This window comes from Hippichthys cyanospilos, chromosome 1, assembly GCF_059441005.1.
Source record: "Hippichthys cyanospilos isolate Australia breed blue-spotted pipefish chromosome 1, RoL_Hcya_1.0, whole genome shotgun sequence".
Taxonomy (NCBI): Eukaryota; Metazoa; Chordata; class Actinopteri; order Syngnathiformes; family Syngnathidae; genus Hippichthys; species Hippichthys cyanospilos.
In genome coordinates, this window is record NC_142369.1 from 26,351,306 (window position 1) to 26,369,088 (window position 17,783).

The 17,783-nt window shown below is 41.8% G+C and overlaps 1 protein-coding gene across 1 annotated transcript; it reads right to left on the minus strand.

Moving 5' to 3' along the window:
* Nucleotides 1-194: 194 nt before the first annotated feature.
* Nucleotides 195-17,649, minus strand: LOC148429904 (glutamine--fructose-6-phosphate aminotransferase [isomerizing] 1). Its single transcript, XM_088422502.1, has 19 exons — nt 17,579-17,649; nt 14,953-15,060; nt 14,248-14,355; nt 14,021-14,146; nt 11,478-11,536; nt 11,256-11,390; nt 11,104-11,165; nt 10,934-11,013; nt 10,748-10,856; nt 10,474-10,637; nt 8,653-8,748; nt 7,842-7,939; nt 7,609-7,729; nt 7,209-7,366; nt 4,751-4,865; nt 2,736-2,863; nt 2,485-2,652; nt 2,233-2,394; nt 195-1,624 (listed from the first exon to the last, which is right to left on the minus strand). Exons 1-19 carry the CDS (start codon nt 17,583-17,585, stop codon nt 1,580-1,582), a joined length of 2,049 nt encoding a protein of 682 aa, XP_088278628.1. The 5' UTR covers nt 17,586-17,649; the 3' UTR covers nt 195-1,579.
* Between the last annotated feature and the right edge of the window lie 134 nt (nt 17,650-17,783).

Below are 17,783 nucleotides of genomic sequence, written 5' to 3' on the forward strand. Positions count from 1 at the left end.
AAAATCTGATTGTAAAAGAAGCAGTGATTTCAACTGCTGACACCGGTGCTGAGGGTTAGGAGTAGACGCGGGACAAATATTTTGCACAAAGACGTGCAAACACATCAAAGCTTAAATCGGAATCAGTACCAGCCTAAATGTTTGCATAGGTACACTACATTATATTCCAACTGCGTCACAGACCACCATATAGATTGCACAGCCGCCGTAAAGTCTTTATTGGAATACATCGGTAAAGTATACATTGTCAGTATTTCTATCCCAAAATGTTGCACAGTCTCAATAAAGGAGCTCACAAAGACAACTAGTGGACTCTTTACTACATTGGGCGGAATGCTAAATAAGTGTCCCACTATTATCGGCAACATCAATGATTTGAAAAAGATAGTTTGCTCACCAATAACAAGGGTTGCGAACCTGGCAAAGTTCAATGTTGGGGATACATGCACGATTTAAGGCTTAATTGCAGAAGCAAGATAAATGTTGAACGCAAAAAAATACAAATGCTAACAATAGCAGTTGCTGTTCCTTCACAAACGTGTAGGAATGACACATTTCTTACTCCCCTTGTCAGAGTCTAATAACGGTACATCTACAGTGACCCACTGCCATTACATTGACAGAGTGTGTGTGTGTGTGTGTGTGACAGCCTTCTAAGGGCTTGAATTATCTTCACTGTATTTGGCTACAAAAACACCATAGGATGTGCATATCAAATACACAGCTTTTGGTTCCCAGCGGCCCAAACCAGATGTGTGTTTGGTTTGACAGGACATTTCTTTTTTCCTTAAGACTAACATTCACATTTCAAATCCTAGAATCACAATACAAAATGCAGATTCCTCATAAGAAAAAAAAATATGCTACAAATGGTCCCAAAATTGTGTTTGCAGTAGTCATGATGGAAGGGTGTGGGGCGGCAGTAACTTCATCTCACTGATATAGCTTCATTGTGTCAAGTAGAGAATTAAGTCTTTTACTTGTGCACAAATGTCAGTCAATGAAATATGAAAATTGAGCGATTCATTAAAAAAAACAAAAAAAACAACTTGAGGGTAAAAATAGTAATTGTAACAAGACAGACCATTCAGTTACAACACACATGCACATGTGGCTACTGCAGTAAAAGGTGTGCACAAATCCAACGGCATCAAAACGGCAGCGTTGATGACTCCTATGGCCTGACATAATTCAAATGATCAGCTGCCCAATAGAAAGAAAGAAATGCTAACACATAGCACTTGGAAAAAGAAAGGAGGCAAAACGTTGTTCTAAATTGCGTTTGTCAGTAACATCGGCTCCCGGATACTCCCGGTGAAATGAGTTCATCTCACCGGTTGGCTGGATGAATATAGAAGCAGCCCCTTTTCATCGCTATTGACATTGAGTCAGAGCGAGGAGGATTACGCGAGTGCCAGCCCAAACCACCACCAGTCTACAACAACACCAACAAGTCCAACAAGGAGACGCAGAGAGATGAAACAGGCAGAAATCAGTAAAATGCATAAGAGAGGATGCAAGACACAAGACGCGTTGCTCTTCATTCCATTGCCGTACGCCCTCCAGCCTCCAGACCACTTCACTCCACTGTCACTGACTTGGCCAGGTTCCGTGGACAGTCCACCTGAGTGGAAACAGCACAGATCAGCTTCAGTCGGAGGGTCTCACACTTTTAAAGCTCATCTTCGGGATTCGGATCAAGTATGCCCTGCTTCGGCTCGAACGTTCAAACGGGCAGTTCAATTGTTCTACGACAAATATTGACTTTGTTTGACTAGGGTCTGGAAGTTACACAACGCGAGGCAAAAACTCATGTTTTTAACAAAGGGAGGAAAATAACTTGATAAAAGTGGTTTGAAGTAAGAAATAAAAATATATTTTACACAGCGTAGCCACAAGTTAAAAATAAGCACATTCAAGTCTTCATGAACCAATTTATAGTCGGCGGATCAAGTTTAAGACTCCTCCATAACAAAATGTCAAGTGCACGCATCCACCCTTTTCCATCCAAGAGTTCAAATGAATTCCCCTTAAGATTCTGGATGACATAATCACGCAAGTTCTGAAGGTTCACTATCAAATAGGTTCTCAAGATTCCGAACGTTAATAAACCTAAGCCGGAGATCGCGCGTAACTGTCCAATCACGTCCACATTGATCTAGAGTGCCGGCTGCGGTCGGTGGCCGCGTCGGAAACGAGACGCTTTGCAGACGTCGGGCCTAAAGCGCTTACGTCGTAGCCGCGGAGCACGGCCAGATGGAAAGAGAGCAGCTGCAGGGGGATGACGCTGAGAATGCCTTGCAGGCAGTCTACGCAGTGAGGTACTTTGATGGTGCGGCATGAGTTGCTGATGCTCTCGTAATCGTCTCTGTCGCAGATCACGATGGGGCGGCCCTGTCGCAGCGCACCGAAAAGAAAAAAAAATGTCAGATGGGTGGGAAAACCGGACTGAAAGAAATACATCGGTACTGCATTACGCCCTACCTGGCGGGCCACGACCTGCTGCAAGGCGTTCTGACATTTGACGTACGTGTTGTCTTTCATGATGATCATGATGACTGGCATGAGCTTGTCCACCAGCGCCAGAGGGCCATGTTTCAGCTCCCCAGCGAGAATGCCCTCAGAGTGCATGTACGTGATCTCCTTGATTTTCTAGGGAAGAAAAATGGCCGAGGTTCAACAATTGGGAAAAAAATGACATCGAGCTTGTCAGGAAAGGACGTCTGTTTTCTCACCAGGGCTCCTTCCAAAGAGGTCGCATAATGGTAGCCTCTGCCCATGATCAATACACTCTTTTGCTGGTACAGCTCTGTCGCCAGCTTCTGGATCTCCTCATCCAAACTCAGGACCTCCTTAATCAGGTCTGATACAAACAGGAGGGAGACAAATCAGGATTTGACAAGGCGGAAATATGCTGCGCAAAATGCACGCGTCAAGAGTCAGGTTGGAATGCTGAGAAATTTATTGCTGTCATCTGCTTTAGATGAACAAAAAAAGCATGCAAAGGCACAGAGTGAAGATCCACACCTTCATGCCCCCCCCCCCCCCCCCTTCATTGTTATTATCTAATTTAGCAACAAATGAATGGGACTAAAGCATTGCTTGATACGGTACATGCATCAAATAAAACTGCCTTTCCATTTCTCTAAACTCTGTGGCCACAATATTAAGGACAACTGCACATTCTATAAATGTTCCAACTTAAGAGCTATGTCAAAAAGTCAAGAGAGTTATTCCCAGAACAACATTATTGTGGTTTTACATTGCTCTGGCATACAATAGCAATGCATTACAGTGCCATGCCTAAGGTTTTCCACATTTGTAGTTCCAGAAGCATTCTAACATTTAATATTTTTTTCCTCAAAGTTCTCCACACAACACCTCCATATTGACAGTGTTTAAAAAAAGTTTAACTGTTTGCATAAAATAAAATAAGAACATTTAGTATTTTCTTACTTGAAATAATCCCCACGAAAACAACAAACAAAAACAAACAAAAAAAACATTTAACAAGAATGAAAATATTCTGGCTCCACTATGACAGCCATCTCAACATCGTCAGATACTTCTGTAAAGACGTTAGGTACGCTGTCTGTGACGTCACAATGTCCTCAACGGACATACAAGACAGTTTTGGCTTGCTCAGCATTCAAACGTAGGTCACATTTATTTATAAATGTCAACAACCTCACCAGAAAAAAATATATATATCGGATTGTCAGAAACAATTACCGTGTTTTCCGCACTATAAGGTGCACCTAGCCTTATTTTTTTTAAAAAGCTGATGGTGTGCCTTATAATCAGGTGCACCTTATATATGGATCAATATTGAGATTGGGATTCGTAGATGGGGAACGAACTGATAAAGTAAGCTTTACCTGTTTCTTTTGTGTGTTTACAGTTGAACAAGGTTGCTCATATTGACATTGAGTTATGCTATTGAGAGTTTAGTTATTATTTGAGTTATTATTGTTATTACTTTGAGTATTACTATATTGTGATTGAAAAAGTTTTAAAATATGTCAATTGAGGGTGCACCTTATAATCCGGTGCGTCTTATAGTGCGGAAAATACGGTAAGAGTTATTCAAGTGCATTTATAATGCAATTGACCTTTGCATAAGACCTTCACCTTTAAGTTGTGTGTGAAAAGTTTTGTAAGTCCACATATAAATAAATAGTGGGGGGGGTATCATAATTGCACATTAAGCCCTGCAGTGTGAATCCAGCCTTAGTGAGGATTGAGGGAGAGATTAATGCAGTACTGTACAGAGATTTGTTGGATGAAAACCTGTTCCAGTGTGCTCAGGAACTCAGTGGGATTAAGGTATAGCATTCAAAAGTACAAAGCCAGGACAAGGAAACAAAGACTTCAGGAAGACTCTGTCAATGTCTCTGAATGACTCAGCACAGTTCAGATTTGAAACATCTCTGGAGAGATCCGAAGATGGCTGTGGACCAATGCTCCCCATCCAATGAGCAAAACCATACCCACCATTCAATCTCATTATATGGTGCTATAATTACTGCCAAAGGTGCATTAACAAAGTAGGAAGCGAAGGCTGTGAATAATATGTGCAGGACATTTATCCACAAATGCCCCACTTGCCCAGTTCAGTTAAGTTTCACTGCATCGCACGGTATATGGCTCTTGCATGCCTTGTTCAAGTTTGGATGATTCCAGCAAACCAGCTGAAGTTTACAACGCATTGTAATTTGCCAATTCCAGCATGGTAAAACCTTTGACTTACCCGGAAGCACCTTCAAGCCCTGGATGATCTCGCGCCGTCTTGGCTGCATGGAAATCCTGTCAGCACACATCATCAAAGCAAACATAACCAGGGCCACAAACTGGCTTGTGTAGGCCTGCGGACAGTTCAAGGGGGAGAAAAAAAAAAAAAAAAAAGATTGTGAGGGCTGTGAGTGCAGGTTTCAGTATCAACACACAGGAAACAATCTGTAGGGACCAATGACATTTACTAGCAAATATCTCCAACCGCATGTTGTTTTCTGCAATTTAAGTTTTGAAAAGAGTCATGTTTCTGAGACTATGATCTCTTTTCTGCCTCTCTGATAATTAATATCGTCTCCATCTAATAATGCGTAACAGATGAGAAATGCAAAGTGAGGTGGGTGCAGGCTAATGTGGAGCTCGGTCAAAACCAGCACTCAGCTCGGAACAAATGTTTGAAACTTGGGGAATACGTAGCACTGCTTCACAAAAGTCTTGGGCGACCTGACGCCTCCTGACATCAGCCATGTGCGGTGTGTTCCTTCATCTCTGTGCAAGTTGAGTGGCCTCAGTGCCCATTTGGGAGAGATGATCTTCACCTGAAGCCAATTCATTACATAAGAACCTTGAAAGTCACTGCCAATTATATAATTGTAAAAACCTTTAACACTTTTTTTCCCCCCTCAACTACAGTCCCCTGGTGTTGTAACCAAATGTGCAGACCCAAAAAAGTGATTTAACTGGTGCACGCAGTGTGATTCACGAGGAACAAGCTGCATCTCATTGATCTTAGAACGATGGCCACAATTAAATGCAGTTGAGACAAAAGGTACAAGCACAAGCCTTCTACTCTGTTAGACGACCTCCACAAGTGGGTCTTCATCAGGCCCCACCGTTCCGCAATTGAATCCATGATGAAACATTTTAATATGACCATGTAAAACGATGACTGTCTTTTTTTTTTTTCCCCCCCTCACAGAACACATCAAATCACACTGTGCTAAATTAGAGTTGCGGGATGTGACACATGTTCTCCAGTGATTTGGTGAGCTACGTTGTGCAGTACTGCTTGGAGCGGGTGTGTGGCCCAGGCAGCCAAGCAGTAAAACGATGGCGTCTCTGAGGCGTGCTTGCAGGCTCTGGAGCAGCACACCACTCAAGTCCTTGAGCCAAGCGCAAGGGTTGGGCCAGCATGCGACCTGCGTCATTCTCTCGCTTTAAACAAATAAGCCCACATATTATTATTTGTGCGCCATTGTGTACATATGCTCACTGGCCTCATAATTAGGCCCATCTGGACAATCCTAACGAGGCCCAAAACGAGAACCCAATCACAAATTTGGCCTTTCAAGTAATCTGCTTTTGAGCTACTGGTAAATGAGATGACAGCGTCTGACTTCCAAACACGTTGCAAACTGCACGTAGGAGAGAGCAACAAGAGAAGGCACTCGTTGCATTTTCATCTGTGTTTCATCCATTGTCACCAGGTGCTGGTTTTACTTTAAAGATGATGTCATACATTATTATGCAGCTTTTGTCCTCGGACCAGATTTCATTCCTAAACAACAAATCAAAACATTTGGACCAGCGCACTGTATGAGGTTTAATAATAATAATAATGAGATTCTAGTTGTTTAGCAAACCATTACCATTGATAAACATTTTTTAAATGTTTAGGTATTTTTTTCCTAACATGTTTTATTCTATTCACAATAATAAATCAGTTAAATTATCACGTATAAAGATCAAATATACATTTCTCAGTTTTTGGAAAAAAAAAAATCTAAATTAATGCAAGAAATACTGAATGACATGTACAAAAGTAAATGCTAAGAGAGTCATGTTAAAGAACAGATTAGGCCATGTTTTGTCCACTGCTAATACTAAGTTACGCAACTGTTACTGCAAATCTCAAACACAAGTACAGGTGATTAAAATGCAGAATTATGATTCTCCACATTTGAGCAGACAGTTTATGACTGCACTAACTTGGGTGCCTGCCAAACCATCTTTCTGTTAGCTGCCAATTTTCAATAAATGTGTCTGTGAGCGAGTCATTATGAACATTGCCAAACAAAGAGGTCACATTGGGCGGTGTAGGCAGCGGCTCATTCACAGGAAACATAAGGACACCTACAGAGCAAAATCATTTGTGTGTCGAGAAAATATTAGCACATTTCTCAGACTACAACTCGACCTCGCTTACAAGTCGACCGCCCACCTTTTCCTACTTCAATTTGGGTGAATTTTACAAACACGCAATTAGTGTAGTACAATTCTTTACTTTTTGTGTATTTTGACTGAAGAATGTAAGCTACTTTTTAATGAGTCCCCTAGATGAGTTTCACCTTTGCATTGCGCCTTCACCTTTAAGTTGTGTGTTAAAAGGTTTTTGAGCCCTCCTCTTAAAAAAAACGGTGGCCAATACTCGCTCGATTGTTAAGACTAAGCTGAGCAACAAAGGTCTCCCGCCTCACCTTGGTGCTGGCCACGCCAATCTCAGGTCCGGCATTGATGTGGACTCCACAGTCAGTCTCTCGAGAGATGGAGCTGCCCACTGTGTTAGTGATGCCCACGGTCAAAGCTCCCCTTTCCTTACAGTAGCGAAGGGCCATCAGGCTGTCAGCAGTCTCCCCTGAGGGATAACATGTAAGGGTAAACGAAATTCATCAGAAAATCAATGTAAAGGTTGTGATTGTGATTGTTAGTGTTGGTAGAAAATGACACACGCAAGGCTGTAATTGAGCAAACCTCAAAGGAAGCTCACATGGACATCACACAAAAGAAAATAAACAGCTTACAAAGCAGTTCGCAGACTGGCTCCGTCACATGGAAAGTGATGCGCAAACGAGGCCCGCGCACTAGACCAGCCCTCACCTGACTGGCTAATAAAGAAGCAGACGTCGTCTCGAAAGACGGGTGTGTTGCGGTCCAAGAAATCACTGGCTAGCTCCACCATCACAGGCAGCTCTGTTAGCTCCTCCAGGACCTGACGGGTCTGTGGGGGCAACAAATTATTAAATCCATACCAGGCAACATCCTGGGGTGCAAGTCTGTCTAATGTGCTAAATGATAACAATTTACACTAAAAGTGTTTAATATCTACTCACCGCAACGCCCGCATGGTAGCTGGTGCCACATGCAATAAGGATGAGGCGTCGACATCGCTGGATCTCCTTGATGTGGTCTTTCAGTCCACCCAAGGTCACTGGGAACAAAGTAAACAACCTATCCATCATCATGCCCCACAACTTTCCACATCATTAAAATGCAGCCCATGAAATCGCTGAGAGAGGTCAGTCATGAAGTAATCGTTTGTGTGTTACGCTTTCACATGGATTTGAATCCCTCGTACACTCAATACCCGCTGCTTTGTGACTCAAACTTTTTTTTGTAGAACAATCTGTGGGGAATATTAGAAAAACCAAAAAACCTTTTTTCCTCTTCAGAATTGTCCATCTCTGTATGTCGGGAGGGATAAGTTAAGACAGATTTGTTACCAAGAGAAATGATGAGTATTCACTACTGTTGTATGTACGGTACATATATGCACTTTGGGTGCATTTCTTTTATATTTTTTTATTCAATCTTAGCTATTTGTGTCTAAGGGTAATGTGTAATATGTGATTAATAAGCAATTATATCTAAGTGCTTTGGAATCATGGGTTTGTCAAAAATGTAGGTTAAATGAGTAATGCGTACATTTCTGTGGGTTGCAAATTACTCGGCTTGTTTTTGGTATTCATTGGTGGGCTCTGTCCCTAACCCCTGTGAATACTAAAGGTTCACTGTTATTTAATCTTATGTTATGTAAAGACGTACACTAATGTCTATTTGTCAAGAAATGGATGCACAAGTCATGGTGAGACATTGCTCCAACAGTACTTCCGTAAGACTCCAATCAGATGCTAGCTAAATCACCTGTGTTGTCATCAAAGTTGACTCTTCCTCTCATGGTGTTGACCACGGACTCGGGCTGCTCAAAGATTTCTTTTTGCATGAAGGAGCTGAAGTTGCCTGTAGTAAAATGGTAAAAGAAGTAAGACATGCATTATATTGTTAAAAATTCCAGCTGAAAAACACACCAGTGGGTTTTAATAATGTGCTTGTCAACATAAGGAGGTATGAGGACCAGTAAAAACTTTTGTGTTTCAGTTCTTGCTTGTAAATGTAAGAGCTTACTCAATCCAAAATAGACTCTTCGTATATCAGGTAAAAACAACCATTTTCCATCAAGCAAAGCAAAGATGGGACTCGAGGGAGTTAATGTTTTTCCATCTCTGACAAACTGCAACTGTGAAATGCGTGTGTTTTTCAGTTTGCCTTTGCAAAAAAATTGGGTCATGCGAATTAGGTTATTCTGCAGATCACTTCCAGAAACAGGCAGCGAAATGATTGGACCGCAAAGGAATGCCTGAGTCCAGCCAACAGCAGCCAAGTTCTGCTCTCTGCTGGACAGCTGTGGTACAACAAGGGCATGGGCTCAATAATACATTACCCTTGGTTTAAAATGGGCAACTGTCAATGACAATTTAGTGTCCCCAAACGAATAAATAAAAGTTAAAATACATAAAATTATTTAGCCACTTCACTTGTTGTAATCCATTCCATACTATTTTCCCTTTTTTTTATCCATTCCAACTTTTCCGTTTTTTTTTTAACTAAAATTTTAATTAAAATATATAGTACATCCTCCATAAATATGCACAGAAAATAAAAGTAATCAATAAAAAACAATGTCTAAATTTAAATACTGGGAGTCAATAAATCCAAGCATCCATGTTCTATAGCTGCTTATCCTCACTGGGGTCCCTAGCTTGCTAGGTGGGAGACATCCTGAGCTGGTGGCCAGCCAATTGCAGGACACACAGGGACAAACAACCGTTCACGCATCCAATCACAATTTAGAGTGTCCAATATACCTGCCATGCACGTTTTTAGAGAATGGGAGGAAGCCAGGGTGCTTCGGTACTCTGAACTGTGAGGCAGACGTGCTTAGCACGCTTCAAGGGAGCCGGCTCACTAAAGTGATCTGAATGTTTACATGAACTTTGATGTAAGCATGTATTGCCTCAAGGTTGATAAGTTACGGTTTCATTCATCTTCCTAATTATCCTTTCACAAGATACAATCAAAACGGGTTTCACAACTAATTACAGCGCACTGCTTGAGTGCTTTACTTTGCAAATGCAGAGGAAGGCAATACATTTCAGTGCTATCGTTTGCCTGCGTCCATGCCCCAAACAGAGGACGTAAACTTTCAACTCAACGTGTGCCCCTTGGACGCATTGTTTTTTGACATCAAAATATTATAAAAATATCCACTCTGTAAACTTCCAAACATGAAGACTTATGAACAGTTTTGACAACTTCGTATGCCATATGTGTTTTAATCTTGAGGAAAAAATTAACGTCAGTCGAGAAAAAAAAAAAAAAAGAACACTTTGATTACATAAGAGAGCCTCACGCTGTGAGGTAATGATCAAGTAGATGACGACTAGATCATTGTCACGACCATGCTTCCGGGAGTAATTTCGAAATAAAATTGCTCCAATGCCATTCATTTTATACTTTACATGATGTTCCACATTTTATTTTGAAGCATTCTCTGGTTTCCTTTACAACCAGCCACATCGCCAGACAGATTTTACTACTGATCTGCTCTGGTAAAAATTTCACCTCAAAACAATAAAACCAAATTTGAAGCTTGGACTTAATTTGTCCTTCAGACTTTCAACTCACCTTTCATAATTTGCTCCAGTTCCATCTGAAGGGTTTGGATAGCACGGGCAGGGTAGTCTCCAGCTCGGCGTTTGATCCTATGGATGGACAGCCTCCCTTCGGTCACAGCAGCAACGTCATCGTCTTCCAGGAAGATCACCCGATTTGTGTGCTCAATAACTGCACTGTAGTCACAAATAAAAATATTGATTACCGTTCTGATAGGACCACAGAAGCGTGGCGCGATGACATTTGAAGTTGAAAAGGGGGGCTGCAATGACTGAGATGCGTTTACCTTGCATCAGAGGCAAAGTAATACTCCACAGCTTTCTCATCCACAGGGAACAAGCAGGTGTCCTGGTCCACTCTGGGGAGGGAACTGCAGCTCTTCTTATCTTTGGCAGCTGAGGAAAATAGCCGTAACTAGGTCTAAATCCAACTGATGTTTTAAAAGATAAACGCGGCTTGAAATGGCACTTACATGAGCGGTAGACCACAGGAATATGGTCAGTTGAGAGCTTGTGGTCACTTCGTACACCAATCAGTAGAGGACTTCCCCGCCTGCACATGAATCAAACAGGAAGGAAAATTCACTGGAGCGCAACATTTCGACGAGGTTAAAAAAAAACAAAAAACTTTGAATGTTCTTACCGTGTGACAACTGCCTCAGCAGGATAATGAACACTTTTAAAAACTAGGGCAAAAGCACCTTCCTGAGAAGTACAGTCCACAACAATTCCATTAATATTCCATAATTGTGCGTGTGTGTGTGTGTGTGTGTGTGTGTGTGCACGCATCCTTACCAGTTGCTGTGTTACACGTTCCACCAAAGTGGCAAAACTGATGTCATCACTCTCCCGGTTGTCGTACATGTACTTGACCAGCTTAGCAATGGACTCTGTGTCGGTCTCAGACTCAAACTCGTAGCCTTTGCTCATCTGTGAGGTGGGAGTAAAGATTAAATTCCTGTCTGGGTCATGTATGAGGCTAATAATTATGGATAAAGAAGAAAATGTTCTGCTCACCAAGAATTTCCTCAGATCTTTATAGTTGGTGATAATTCCATTGTGAATAACAATGAATTCTGCAGAGCATAAAGAAAAACAAAGAACCCTAAGATTGTGAGCTAATGACCTACACGCTCCAAACCTGATCAAGTATGGATTAATTGTATTATGCAGTCATTTTTGTTCTGTCTAAATCGGTTGACCATAACTCTTTAGCTGAAATAATCCACTCACCTCATAAAATTTGGCATAAAAAGATGCTGAGAGTGTGATTTGTTATGTGGCTTAGGCTGCCCACAGCAAAAGGGAATTCTAAAGTGTCCATCCATCCATCATCTACCGCTTTATTCTGAGCTGGTTCGCGGGGGCAGCATCTTGAGCAGGGAAGCCCAGACTTTCCTCTCCCCGGCCTCTTTGTCCAGCTCCTCCAGGAGTATCCCCAGGCATCCCCAGGCCAGCCGAGAGACTCTTTCCAGCGTGCCCTGGGCCATCCCAGAGGCCTCTTCCCATTGGGGCAAGCCCAGAACGCCTTATCATGGAGGTGTCCGGGAGGCATCCTAACCAGATGCCCGAACCGCCTCAACTGGCTCCTCTTAACAGGGCTGAGCAGCGGCTCAATACTGAAACCCTTCCAGATGACCAAACTTCTCACCTTATCTCTAAAGGGACAACCCTAACCGTACGGAGGAAACTCATTTTGGACGCTTGTATCCGGCATCTCGTTCTTTCGGTCACGAGCTGTAATTGAGGGCAGGAATGTAGATCAACCTGTAAAGAGAGCTTTGCCGAAACGCCTTTTGGCTCAGCTCTTTCTCTACCACAACAGACAGGTACAGAGTCCGCATCACAGCAGACGCTGCACCGATGTGCCTGTCGATCTCCAGTTCCATCCTACCCTCACTTGTGAACAAGACCACAAGATGAACTCCTCCACTTGAGGACGTAAACCCCGACACAGAGAAGACATTCCAGCCTGATCTTCTTCCCAGCAGTTTCTGATGCTAACCGGCTTCAGTGAGACTTGGAGGTCACGGTCTGAAGAAGCCAACAGAACCACATTATCCGTAAATAGCAGAGATGCAATGCTGACACCCCCAAACTGGACCCTCTCAACACTTTGGCTGCGTCTAGAAATTCTGTCATAAAGATAATGAACAAAATCTGGGACAAAGGGCAGTCTTGGCAGAGTACAACCCTCACTGGAAAGAAAGTCGTTTTTCCGCTGGTAATGCAGACCAAACTTGACAACGGTGATGCAGGGATCGAACAGCCCGTATCAGGGGGATTGGTACCCCATACTCCTGAGGGCATCCAACAGAATTCCCCGAGGGAAACAGTCTGCAAATCCAGGGACACTGTCCCTGATGTCCATGTGATGTTACAACATCATCATAAAGAGTCTTTAGGAACTTTGAGCACATTTCATCCACCCCGGGGGCCTTGCCACCAAAACGTTTTTTGACCACCTCGACCACCTGACTTCAGCCCCAGAGATAAGAGCCCAAATTGAACTTTTCAGATTCTGCTTTCTCAAAGGAAGAAATGTCAGTGGAATTGAGGAGGTCTTTTAAGTATGTTGCCCCCCGGCTCATGCCATCCAGAGTAGAGATCAGTCACGCCCCATCTCCACTGTACACAGTGTCAATGGTACACTACTTTCCCCTCCTGAGACGCCGGGATGGTGGACTATAATTTCTTCAAAGCTGTCCGGAAGTTGTTCTTCATGGCCACATCAAATTCCTCCCACACCCGATTTTTTGCCTTGTCGACTTCCGAAGCCGCACTCTTGCCGCTTGGCCAATCGGTACCTGTCAGCTGCCTCCAGAGTCCCACAGGCAAAAAAAAAAAAAAGGATTGACTGGACCCTTTCAACTTGATAGCATCCCTTATCACCGGTGCCCTCCATCGGGTTGAGGGATTGCCCCCACGATTGGCACCAGGCACCTTATGGCTATTTCTATCAGCCGCCTCGACAATGGAGGTGTGGGACATGGTACACTCTGACTTGATGTCCCTTGACTCCCCCGGGACCTAGAAAAAAGTCTGCCGGAGGTGGGAGTTGAAACTCCTTTGGACAGGGGACTCACCAAAGGCTCACAATATGTTTGGGTCACCCAGGTCTGATCGGCATCCTCCCCCACCATTGCAGCCAACGCACCACCATGGTGATTGGTTGACGTGTGTCTGTATGTGCTTATGTGCATGTGTGTGTGGGGGGCTGGGGGATGCATATAACAAGTCAATGTCTGATGTTAGCATTTTGTTCAGTCCCCGGAAATTACAGTAAATATGTAAATTTTACAGTGGCCTCTTGCTCTGAGCAACCAATGATAAACCTATCCAAGAATCGTGCCATCTAATAATATCAATTAAACAATTCTGGGAAGTGGATGGAATATCTTGACAAAGAAGTGCCCACTAACAAAGATTTTGAAGTGTTTGAGAAAAACTGGCTTTTTATGGACTGCAAAAACAAAAACATACGTGTTTTTTTGATGTGTAGAAAAAAAATTAGTAAGTTCTGTTAAAAAAAATATTTTCATGATGACAAAATCACTGACCATTGGTCTTGTCTGATCTGTGTGGGTGGCTGTTGAGTGGGCTCGGTTCTCCATGGGTGGCCCAACGGGTGTGAGCAATGCCAAGGTGAACATCCAACTCCACCTCAAGATCCAGATCCTGCTGTTCTAAACACATAAAACAAACTACTTTAACACCCTCGTGCAAAACATTGGAACATTCGAGAGAGGTTCTTTCATTGTCATGTGATAAACTACTTTTCGCTTACTATGGATCTCCTCATCAAGAGCCTTCACTTTTCCACGCTGCTTGATCAATTGGATGGTCTTGGCATTGGTCTCCAAGTCCTTGCCATTGCCACCATCAATGCCCACACCTGGCAAGGGAAAAAAAAAGCACCCCACAAAATTCCACATCAACATCAAATTCAAAGTTAGACATTTAGACTAATGGGGCTACCTGTTGATATGAGCTTAAGCAGAGCGGCCACATTTTTTCATGTAACACCGGTACTTACAAAAAGACAAAATCCAATTGAAAAATCTTTTTTATATGTACAATACATTGGTGTACCTTGCAAAAGTGCATGGACCCATATTTTAAAGAAGTGTGACTGGCTGCTTTGTATGTTAGTCAAGTGACAAATTTCAGAACAAAAGACAGGCAAATAGGGTTTTTTGTTTTTTTTTAACTCATGCACTGCCGTTGTCTAAAACTGAAAGGACCAGCAGTGACCAAGTTAATCCCATAAGATGTACTGATATGTGACTGGTAACTCACAATCTACTAAATGGGTATCCCTGCTCTACGTCGAGAAAGGCATTCATGTTTCTGCTGTGTGTGCCGTGTCTTCTAACAGCAGCAGCTATGTAAAATAATCAAGGTAACTGTACTCTGGGTCATAAGTGAGGAGATAGCCACGGATAAACAAAGCAGAGCACGTTGCTGATAACAGTTTTGTCATCTGTCTCACCGGCAGAGTCATAGCCTCGGTACTCCAGACGTCGTAGGCCTTTCAGGAGTATTTCAAGGACCTCGCGGCGAGTCCTTGGTACATGATAGTTGAGATAGGCGAAGATTCCTGGAGAGAAGAGTATACAGTTATTATTAATGACACCGATCAGCGATGTCAAAACAAAACTAGGTGGTGCAGTATTCTAACTCAAAGCAGGTTCCCACAATGCAGGAAATTCGAGACTATATTTCTACACTTTTATTTTTAGCATACTGCAAATCCGATAATCTTTCCAAGGAATCCTCTCATTGTTCATCTGTCATATCATTCATTTCTTACTACAAGTGATGAAAGACAACAAAGATTGGATGTGCAACTTTCAATCCTATCACCACAGTCTTTCACCACTACATTTAGCAGTAAAAATGAAAGGCACGTCACCTGTTGACGTATACGATAAAAAAAACCTGTCTTACGAGTGTTATTGAGCTTTGTAACTGGTTTAGAGACAAAGGCATGTGTCGTGAAGCACAGTTTGTGTTGTCAGGGAGCAGAGTATGTGTGTGTATAAGTATCGCATAAACTATCCACAGACAAAATGAAAAGGGAAAGAAACTCCCCAACAATAGAAGCACCAAAGTACTGCCTCCCATTTCAAACACAATCCAATCCATTTCATAGACAGTTAGGGTTCGATTAAAAAAAAAAACAAAAAAAAAAAACAACAACAGTCCATTAGAAATCATGGAAAGTAATTGTTCACTCCATGGTAAAAATGGTGCAAAAAAACAAAACTAAACTAAACAGGTTGGGCTGTCAATCTATCAGATTTGCTGAAGTTTCACGTTATAGTTAAATGCAACATTGGAGATTCAACTGTATTATTGGTCAATAATGATGAATTAAAATTCATATTTACCAATGCAGAGGAATAAAAACACAATTTTTAGGGGGAATCACTCTTTGAGCAAATATTTGACTTCACCATCATGACGAATGAGTCAGTGCAGTGTACATTGGGTAAAAGGGTTAAGCACTGAATGGAAGCAAGGGCCAGGATCGTTCAACAGAGCTTTCATTCAGAATGTTTTTTTCTTTTTTTCAAGTGCAGGAATCACATTCATGGGACACTTACACTCTTTATATTATATGAACAAGACACTATACTTAAAAACAAACAATATCAAACAAGATACTTTGACTTGTGATGCCCTCAGACATTTTGCTGTGATTAAAGGCTATAGGAATAAATTTGACTTGACTTAAAACAAATGGTGATGTAAGAAGCAGAGCCAATGTACAATCTCCAAATAAAGAAGGGCAACAAAATAAAAACAAACACATTCATCACTCTTAGAATCCTGCTTTCCTCAAAAACAACCGCAATACAATCTTAAAAACTAACCTGGATGTTTAAGCAACTTGCATGTCTGAAGCATGGTCACAAATCAAATGTTTGCTCACAATACAAAGCCCCATAACTTAAAAAAAACAAAAAAAACAATGTAAACTCGGTCTTTAATTAAGTCACTATACATTGACTTCTTGACATGCTGGAAACTTTTCATGGTGGGGGCTTTTTCCGAGCCACATTATTTTGCAGCGGTTCCCTTGCCTCATCAGTACAATTTTACATGAGAGAAATTGAGAGCTGGAGAGCATGCAATGTCAGTCATCAAACCGTGCATTATATGAGTTTAAAGTTTTTTTTAAAGTTAACTTTTAGGAAACTATTTAAATTCACTTCCCCGTTTGACAAATGTGGTTTTCATCAAGAGAAATGTTCCAATATTATTGTAAAGAAAAAAAAAAAACGAATTTCAATTTGTTTTGTGGAAATAAATGTTAATAAAGCTAGGAGAACAAACAACTGAGGAAAAATATTAAAATAAAATAATAGGAATAAAACATATCATTTTTATTTTGATTATTATTATTTCAATTCCAAGGCCTTATCCTGCAGCTCAGTGTATCTAACTCAGTGTACCTTCCGGTTATAACCTTAAAATATCACCTAATCGAATTGGATAGTTTGGGTCATAGATTGCGTAGGTAGCTCATATTCTAAATGACGGGAAAAGTAAAACAATAACGATAATCTGTCACACACCAAAGCAAACTTCCGAAAAGTAAAAGAACCAGCTGTAAGACTGTTTCGAAGAAGTGTCACGCCTCTTCTTGTTAGCATCGACTTCTTCCTTGTTCAGACTATAGAAAGTTAATATCATACATGACAAAATCTCAACACAATTCTCTTATTTGAAGGCAAATTGTAAACTAAAACATTGAGTGGCTCTTCTACGAACCGCCTCAAGTCGCCGCGGAACGTTAGCTAGCTTAGTTGTGCCATGTCGTGATGCATTCAGAAATTATAGAAAATGATTTTATTTGAACCCTCCAGCCTTATGAGTAAAATACTAAACGAGGCAGTAATGATGAATCAATATTTTAGAGGTTAAACAGCATCATTGGTTTATCATTCAGTTTGCTAACTTGGTTAGCCACCCCTGGCTAATTCCAAGAGCCACCGAGAAGAATAAGGTTATTTATATGTCGAACAGATTGTCACGGTCGTCCGATAGATTCAGATGCACACAGACGATCAACTCAATGGCGTAAATGTGTAAATTCATGCAGCACTCACCACACATGACTTGCGTTAGGCTGCCCGCTTCTGTCACTCCGGCAGCTGGGATTGTCTGTCAAATACACCGCCTTTCTGATGTGTTGCACAAATCAGAACCAAAGCGCAACTTCCTTATCTTTTGTGATTGGCCAAAGCAGTCTGTCAATCAAACAATACCTTTAAACGTAGTCTCTCCTGACGTGGCAAACGGATGCGGATCCGT

What these genes read in the sequence shown, in the direction of transcription:
- LOC148429904 (XM_088422502.1), bottom strand. An exon ending in CAGATCAGACAAGACCAATG is followed by an intron (nt 11,537 to 14,020) that starts GTCAGTGATTTT and finishes TATGCTCTGCAG; the next exon opens with AATTCATTGTTATTCACAAT. An exon ending in CCTCTTTGGAAGGAGCCCTG is followed by an intron (nt 2,653 to 2,735) that starts GTGAGAAAACAG and finishes TTTCTTCCCTAG; the next exon opens with AAAATCAAGGAGATCACGTA.